The sequence below is a fragment of the Thermobia domestica genome, chromosome 9 (genome assembly GCF_964235325.1).
Source record: "Thermobia domestica chromosome 9, izTheDome1.hap1.1, whole genome shotgun sequence".
NCBI lineage: Eukaryota > Metazoa > Arthropoda > Insecta > Zygentoma > Lepismatidae > Thermobia > Thermobia domestica.
In genome coordinates, this window is record NC_137462.1 from 101,995,058 (window position 1) to 102,004,756 (window position 9,699).

At 36.5% G+C, this 9,699-nt stretch overlaps 1 protein-coding gene across 1 annotated transcript in view; it reads right to left on the bottom strand.

The window, feature by feature from the left end:
* Nucleotides 1–9,016, bottom strand: part of LOC145694058 (FMN-dependent NADPH-azoreductase-like) — a 29,782-nt gene extending 20,766 nt beyond the window's left edge. The window contains exons 1-2 of the mRNA XM_081770201.1: nucleotides 8,719–9,016; nucleotides 1,917–2,153 (exon numbers count right to left, since the gene is read on the bottom strand). Coding sequence (XP_081626327.1) covers nucleotides 1,917–2,153; nucleotides 8,719–8,833 — 352 coding nt within the window. The 5' untranslated portion in view covers nucleotides 8,834–9,016. The remainder of the gene's footprint in view (nucleotides 1–1,916; nucleotides 2,154–8,718) is intronic.
* Between the last annotated feature and the right edge of the window lie 683 nt (nucleotides 9,017–9,699).

Below are 9,699 nucleotides of genomic sequence, written 5' to 3' on the forward strand. Positions count from 1 at the left end.
TTGTTCGTGCATGCAGTATCTCTAAACAGATGATTGCATCATTTTTTGGTAAATTAGGCCACATTGCACCTGTCCCACTGGGGAATGGTAGAACAGTCAATGCAGAATGGTACACAACCATACGTCTACCAGAAGTACTGAATGTGAGCAGACAGTACAACTAAAACCGTCGAATCATTCTGCATCACGACAATGCCGGCTCGCACACAGCAGCTGCCACAAATGATTTTCTGGATCAGGAAAACGTTGAAGTCATGACACATTCGGCTTATTTCCTTGATTTAGCTCCCAGTGATTTTTTTTATGCTTCCAACAATCAAGAACATGTTGCATGGGAAGAGGCCGCCACATATAACGTAATGCTATTTTTGACAAATTTTTATCCCCTCTCTTCCCCTTGTCGCACTTGGTAACGCAAGGCGGAACCCCTCCCCCTTTGTTACATAACACTTTTTATTTTTTCACCAATTTTGCTTATTTTGCGGGTTATTACAACAGAAAACTATGTTTAATGGTAGAACTTTTTATTACAAAAGGCATGTGCTTTGAATATATTTGTAGTGTTTTTCGCCAACAAATCAAAGTATTAGAAAATGGTAGTACCGTAATAATATTTTAATCCCATAATGCTGTTTAATTCTTCGAAATTGCACACTGTCGTTTTCCTAAGGAGACTGCACCTATCCTTTGAACCACATGAGCTTGGAATCGAACCCGGGTCTCCCGCGCCAAAGGCGCCTACGCTAACCGCTTAGCCACGAATGAGCTCTGGTACCAACTTCGGAGTGGCATAATTGTTTTAAGATGTGGTTCTATCGCATGAAACAATGCATTGCTGCACAGGGGGCGTACTTTGTAAAGCAATAAAAAATTGTTTTACTTTGATGTTCTTGCGTTCTATCATTCTCCCGAAACCTTCAGTGCAACCCTCGTATATACTCTGGATAGGAAACTAAATGCAAATTAATGTATTTTATTTAAACTTGAGTATAATAGTCTTACTTTTCAAAACACTGAAATATTTTATGTTTAGGATATATGGCAGACAGGGCCAGACTTAAATCGATTGGTTTCAATAGGGCCAAGCGCTACAGTATAATTTGCTCTTTGCTTGACAACTATTCAGAACCAAACATTGTTATATACCTATATCTAACACAGCATTTCATGCTTTACAGAGAACACAAGTAAGTAGTAGTATGAAACAACACAACGCAAGTTATGATTTAAAGACTGGACACAAGTTATTTCTTAAGTTATTTCCTCAAGTGAATAGTTTCTTAAGCTAAGAATTATTGATGCTATGTTATGAATGACTACAAAATTCTAAAAGACTTTAAAAAGCAAGGAAAGTAACTTTTTCATAATAAACAAAATAATAATATGATCTGTTAATAATTTATGAATATTAGTGATTTTAGAAATTCAAAAAATAGATTTGTTTCCAACAGTGCTCTTTAAATTTACATTTAAAAATGCATGTTTGTTTTGAAAAAAAAATAAATTATTTCACAGTTATTAATACAAATTGTTTTATGACTATGTACTTTTCAGAGGTAATATACAAATATTATTAATTACTTGTATGCAATTCTATATTAAAGTGAAGATTACTGTTCGGTCTATCAACTCGCATGTATATTTTAAGTGCACATTTTGATTGTTTTCCATTTTACTACAGAGATATAAAGTCTATAACAGATTAGGACTGATGTTACTTGGTTGGGAGCCTGGAACCGATCAAAGTGTTCATAATTGAACCCGTCACGTATTACGGCCAACTCTGATAGCATAGATGGATGATATAGTCATCTCGCCCCCCAATTATTAGGAAATTGCTTCAATTTTGACTCATCTAACTATACAATGCAGAAATATTTTACTGCTATTTCAAAGTAAATCAAAATCCAACTTACCCATTGAGTAGGTGCAAAGACTGCAAGGTCTGTGTCGAAATGACAACGGAGGAAAATGATCTAGTATATTGGCTAGAGCAGGAGGAACTCCACAGTTGTATTCAGTTGTGATTATAACAAATCCATCAGCTTCAAGAATCTGCTGATTACATTCTCTTAACACCTGAGGAGCTTCACTCTGATCTTGGTAGAAATGAAGAGGTTTCTTCACCATGGGCAAATTCAACTCCAAAGGATCTGGCAATAAAATAATGACAAATATGCATTTAGTAAGCTAGTAACATGTATTGGGAAGAGAATCCAGAAGAAATATGATTACTGGAGACAGTTTTTAAAAAGCGGAAAATAACTCGCTAGGCCATTATTTGAGATGGCGTAGTTCTTTTTTTTTAAGTATGACAAAAAGTATAATGGAGAATAAACAGGAAGGAACAGAAGAAGATTACATTTACTTCAGCGGTGTTGAGTACCTACATCATTGTTCATATGGAGAACTACAATTGCATTTGCATATTTAATTTTTACAATACTTAAATTAAATTTGATTATCTGCACTACAAGAATGAAATGGACGTTGTTTCATCATGGAAAAAAAGTTTCTTAACCACTTGAAATGAATTTTTGAACATATATAATACACATATCTACCTTGAACCGAGTTTTTATACTGTCACTTTGAATAAAATGCCTATCCTAAGAGGGAAGAGAGTTTCAAAGTCTATACCAAAAATACAGGATATCAGAGGTGGTTCTAAAATTAGGTAAATGAAACTCAGCATATAAACATCTTATTAAAAATATGCAGGCAGACATGTCTTCCAGTGTTTTCGAAAATTCTGTTTTTAAGAGGAGAAAGGTAGCAATTTATGTATTTTGCCAAAAATATAAAAATGATACATATTAAAGACCGTTGTCCGTTTTATCATAACGGGGAATCGGCTGAAATATTTTAAATTAGTTTTCAAACAGTTAGCACTAACATCGAGCCGGTTTTTAATATGTATCATTTTCATTAAAACGTATAGAAAAATATCCTAAGAGCGAAGAGCTTTTCAAGATGCATACCTAAAATAGAGTATCTCACGATCCTCCATCTTAGAGAGGTGAAATTTGGTATATAACTTTCTTACTAAATATAAGTTTACAGGTACCCCAGCGTTTTGGAGAATTCAATTTCTTAAAAGAGGTGAAAGGAGGAAATTTTAAAAATAGTTTAATTCCCATTTTCTATTCATAAAATGTTCAAAGTGAGGGAACGGTTGGAGTGTTTAATGTGAAATTTGAAGATAATTAACACTTGAGTAGACCTGAATTTTTATCATTTCCCTTTTATTGAATTATCGTGGTAGGATTGAAGTTTAGCGTCTTTCAGCACCGAGGCTACATGAAATGTGGACCTATAATCTACGTTAGAAGTCGAAATACAGTTTAAATTTGAAGAATCTTCATATTATCACTAATAATACAACCCAGATATCGAAAACTAGTCACCTGTTCTATTTCCTCCCCTCCCACTTCTATATTTGACACGGACTGCTTCGTTTCAATCACCATGGCTTTTGTCTTTCTCACATTTATTTTCATCTCATATTCTTCACAGCCCTTGCTCAAGTTTTCTAACATCTTATTGATTTTTTCTTCAGATCTCGCAACAAGCGCCATATCATCTGCAAACCAAAAGCGAATGTCAGGAACGGATTGCTACTTGTTAAGATTCGGGTTTTATCTTTTTCGATGTGTCGTATTACGGATACTTTACTGTAACTTAACTGTTAATAAGTGCATTTCAAACTTCCATCGAAGCATGTAATTCATATTAATGAGTATATGACAAAGATGGGATGCGACGTTTAACAGTCTATATGGGCACCTGAGGATCTCCATAAACTCATCTCTATGTTTTGAATTTTAGTGAATAACTAGAAGACAATTAAGAACTTCAAACATTTAGAAAGTGAGCAAGGGCGCCCATGTTGTGGTTTCCAAGGGGGAGCAAGTATAAGCGACGTTTCAAAAATAGTTCCAAATTTTGCTATAATTAATGTAAAAATTCTATTGGATTTTCGATATTCTGAAATACAATTTCCTCTAGGGGGGCAAGCGCCCCACCTTGCCCCCCTGATGGGCGCCCTTGAAAGTGAGCTAGATAGTAAATGGAACATGCTATTACATCAACTAATAATTGCTTTCAAGACTTTTCATATGCCGTATACATTTGAGTGTCCAATTATGATGCTGTGGCTCCGCGTAGCGTAGTCGTTAAAACACTCTCACCTTTAGTCCTGGGTTCGATTCTCAGTGGAGACCCTCGGTCGAAAAAGTGTAACAGCTTTTTGAGGCCAGCCACCCTGAGTGAGATCTTTCCTCATTCACACCAGGCAAATGCCGGGATCATACCTAAAATAGTAGTCCCAGGCCGCTCCCTTTCTTCCCCATTCCATTGTTCCTCTCCAACTCCCGGGCAGTATGATTGCCCAGGGACATCATCCCTCGTAGGTGTAACGGGCTAACATGGCCATAGTTGCCGAAAACCCAGAAATCTAATCCTAATGAAATTATAATATCATAAACCGCATATCCACATTTCCGGTATGTAAGACTTAAGAAAAGGTTTAAAACCACTTATTATTTTAATAGTATTTTGTAGATGCTGTGTTGTTTACTTTCTACATTTTCGATAGTCTCCGCTGTTAAGTGATTAACTAAACTTAGGAAAACCAAAAGTAGGGGTGAACTTAGCGAAAAGCCCTTAAGTTGTTCTAAGACCAAATTCAAGTCAAAAGTAAACATTCGAATCTTTTGAATGTCCGCCAAAACTGGATGGCACACCCTCCATGTTTGAGCTAATCAATGTTCAAGTAATCGAATGCGCAGAACGTGTCGCTTGCGTATGAAGGAAACTCAAAATGTAGATTGTGATAAATGATACAATAGTGTCAACGGACCCTCATAAAGCTTTATCTTTTTCATTTAAAATATAAATAAAAACATTCGAAAAATTAAAAAAAAAAGCAACGAAAAAGTCGTGGAAAACAAGCTTCCTTCTAAAGAATTTTGTCTGGGGGACAAAATTAAAAAATATATGAGATGACTACACTAGGACAGTATAAATACTTAACATTTATCTCAAAGGGCATGGGTGGATAAGTATAGTGAAGTGGTCCCAGATGAATCTTGAGACAAATGGGTGGTATATAGGTACCCCTAAGATACATTAAGCCCTCATGTTTCAAACTTCAACTCTCATTGGTTCATGAGAAATGGCGCAAAATCGAAAAAGTGGAATTACTTTATTTCTCAAGAATGGCTCGATCGATTTTGTTCAAACTTGGATGTATATATATATAGATGTGTACAAGGGCTTTGTTTGAAAAAAAATAACAACTCCCCCCGACCATTTCCCCCTCAAAAAAAATTCGATTCAATATTTTTAACCCCTTTTGACCTATGGTGCTCTGCGAGCACAATTATGAAAAAAAAAAAATTAGATGTCGTTTTAACCCTACAATCACATATTTTTTCCAAAATTGTATCTCGGGTACGCTATGGCCAAAATCAGTCAAAACCAATCATATCACACCTAAAAGGGTGTAATTGCAAAACGAGAGCTCCCTCGTGGCTAAGCGGTTAGCGTACTCGCCTTTGGCGTGGGAGACCCGGGTTCGATTCCCGGCGGGAGCTCATGTGGTTCGGATTCCACGTTAATCAGTAGGTCCACGTCTCATATAGCCTCGCTGCTGAAAGGGACGCTAAACTAAAAATCATCATCATCATCATCATCATCGTAATTGCAAAACGAACAGCTATTGATGTAACTTTAGAATATTTGCTACGTGAATGAATGAGAAATCACACCTGAAGTGCCAAATTTACTGAGGCCCGATTTGATGGTCTGTGGTGCCCCCTCCCTAGTTTGAGATATAGTAAAACTGTTGATATTTAACAATTTATTTTAGAATGAACACCCTTATCACTTTAAAACAAACACGAAACAATGAATATTTGTGGTTGTGTGAAATTGTAGCGAAAAAAGGAATACCGACAGCCAGAAGCGTCTGTTGCAATTTTTCTTGGGGGAGGGGGGCAAGAGCCCCATCTACATAAGAACTGTACTTTTATATTAGTAAATTAGTAGTCAATGGATTAAAATATAGACCCTGTAAAACTTATATTGAGGACAAAGGTTATGAAGTTCCTATGCTTGCATTTAAAGGCACAAAATTGCAATTGTCCATTGGAAAAGCAAATGACACGGGCTTGTAACAAGAATTCGTTGGGCAGTTGAAGCTACACATGGAATGCTGAAATAAAAGTATCGTTTGTTGGATGAAATATTTGACAATGAAATGATAGCTAGTATCGGCCCGTAGTTTTCTACACAATAAATTATCCATACGTGTGACGCCAGATGAAAACCACTCCGCAATCACCGCAATCATGAAATCTGCGAAAACTTCAGGAAACGAAAACACTTTTGCAGCCTTTATTGAACAGAAGAAATTGCGAAAAGAGAAATTCCGTTTACATCTATTTCTTCACAGGATCTTGAGGATTTTCCTCGAATGACCGAAAAATATTTGAAAGCAGTGGCGGATCTAGCCCGGGGCCGGGGAGCCTAGGCCCTCCCAGTTTTTCGAGTGACAACACTAATTGAACCTATTATTTATATATTTTTGAAAGTTTATGGTAAACTAATGATATACTTTATAGTCAGGCTTATGGCTGGCGTCCCCAGTTTTTCCCTTCTAGATCTGCCACGGTTTGAAAGGATTGTTTTGTGGATCCTTCCAATATAAACAGGCAATATGTTATTTGGCTGAAATGTTGGATGAAAGAGGTAATATTAATATGCAGCATGTTAAAAACGACGACAAGATATTGAAAACGACATTCAACGCAACAGTGCATTCAAGACATACAAATGCTTTATCTAAAACCAAATACAGAAGGTTACAAAACTGTCATTAGGTATTGTTGCGACTGTGCAAATATGTAGATTGCGAACAGTTGGCTCTTGCTCCCATGTTGCTGCCATTATTTATTACCTTAGTTATGGAAGATATTTGTCGAGGATCCCAAAACCAGCCCAAATGTTCGATTACGACATTTGTGTGGTCATAATGGAAAACAGTGACAAGGACTGAAGTACGTACTACAATGTTCCTTTCATACGTACTTGTTTCACACATTGACATATTTGTACTTTTTACATGTAACTTACTTTCCGTTTGCATTATATTGTCTTCTATTTCTTGGATGAAAATACCTTTTATTCAAATGTTTCCGTTTTCCACTACTCTACTTCTTATCCCCATCCCCCCTCTCAGGACCTGTGGGAGACACTACAACAAAGGTTGCATTACATTATGTTGTTGATGGTTATTCTCTTTCCAGCTGAGGTTATTTCACTTTGATTGGACACTAGGTATAGGTAACATTGATTTTTTATATGAACACTCACATTGAAACTTCAGGCATCCCCAAATGGGATATTTACGGGGGTGTAATGGCAATTTTAACCTCATATTCAGGCTGATTGATTCATGAAATAAACATCAATATCAACAGTTTGTTTGGCTCAAAATGGAGATGGGGACGCCACAGACCATCAAATCGGGCCTCAGTGAGTTTGGTGTTTTTCAGGTGTGATTCATCATTCATTCACGTAGCAAATATGCTAAAGCTATATCAATAGCTGTTCGTTTTGCAATCACCCCATTTTAGGTGTGGTATGATAGGTTATGGCTAATTTTGACCATAGCGTACCCGTGATACAATTTCGGAAAAAATATATGTGATTGTAGGGTTAAAGCGACATCTAAAATTATTTTTTTCATAATTGTGCTCGCAGACCATCACAGGTCAAAAGGGGCTCAAAATATTGAATCGATTTTTTTTTAGGGGGAAATGGTCAGGGGGAGCTATTATTTTTTTCAGACAAAGCTTTTGTACACACCTATACATACATCCAAGCAGGGCCGTGCCGTGGGGGGCGAGCGGGGCAACGGCTCCGGGCGCCGAAGTAAGGGGGCGAAAATTCAGGAGAAAAAAGGAAAAAAGACAGGAAAAATTGCTTGGAATATATGTATGGGGGTGCCGGGCGCTGATTTTCCACGGCACGGCCCTGTATCCAAGTTTGAACAAAATCAATCGAGCCATTCTTGAGATATAAATTAATCCCACTTTTTTGATTTTGCGGCATTCCTCATGAACCAATGAGAGTTGAGGTTTGAAACATGAGGGATTAATGTATCTTACACGGGAGGGTCCCACAAGTTGTCGCTAAAATCTGATTGCCACATAGCACATCTGATAGAGCATCATGAGAAATTAAAATAAGCAAAATTTAAGGTGCTATGGACCAGAAGGATAGGAGCTACGGGAATTCAAATTTGAATATCCAAAGAATTATATCATGGAATTATGTACGTTTAAAGTAAATATCTAGAAATAAAATAGAGACTTTACTTTATTTTATTTTATGATGTCGTATACTTTATGTCAAGTTTTGCTGCATCGTAAAACTAATCGTTAGCACAAGTGCACGTGCAGCACATATGGTTGACCCGCCCCTCGGTATACCTATTTCATGTTTTATTTGTATCTTCATATTTGTATCGTATTATATGAAATAAGAAAGCTTTATCTTGAAGTAAGCCGCCCCTCGAACGAAGGGAAATTAAATGTGGGGATAGTTACTTCCTACTCCCTTATGAGCAGTAGCCTACTATCGGGCCTGAGTATAGACTTATGTTAAAAAAAAAAAAAAAAAACTACAATGTCATGAACTTAATGAACTTACCGAAAATAGTGACTTCCAAACCCTTTTGTTTTAGAAATTTAGTGACGAAGGTTGCAACTCTGGTTGCCATCCTCCCATCTCGCACTGAACTAAGGAGCACAATCACTTTCGGCATTCTGCGTTAAGTTACTCAGAAATAAAATCTTGTTCACTACCTTATCACCACGCTTCAACTGAAAGCTTGTGCAAAGTGTGACAAGTCAGTTTTGCGAATCCCAAGGCCAATCAATTAAACAAGCACTGAGAATAGAGGCCGCTGCAAAATAGATGAAGAGTAGACAAGTAGTCTGCTTCGTTACGTTACGTTTATGGTTACGTCATTGTTACATTAAGTTATTAAGGACTTCATAGAGGTCTCTAGTGAACTTTTTAAGGTGGCTACTGCGTCAGTGTTTCTAAACCATCAAAATTGGTTACAATGTTAAGGGAATTACACCTCTGAGGGATTTTTCATAAAAAAGATCTTGAATGATATTGAATTTGATAACTAACTGACCCATACTAGCTTTGCTATATTCAATAACTTACACTAAAAAACAGCTATTCTAACAGGCCTTATTTCCATTTTGTACTAATACACAATAACACACTGAGCAAGGCTGTGAGATATGTAAAAAAAAAAAAAAAAAAAAAAAAAGTATCACATAACAGTTTCAATACAATAACTGTGTCTTCATCGACTTACACTCCTTCTGGCTGCTTGGGAGTTGGTCTTCACTTATATAGTCTCCGGAGATCTCTCTCTCTCCATATATATATATATATATATATATATATATATATATATATATATATATATATATATATATATATATATATATATATGTGTGTGTGTGTGTGTGTGTGTGTATAAAGTCCTCCCCCCATAGAGGAGAATTTAAAAAATGCTAGGGCACATTCAATAAAGAGTTAATGTACTGAATTTCAGCTCCGTAAGATTAACGGCGTGCGAGATACTCAGTTTTTTCGCAAAAATTCTGA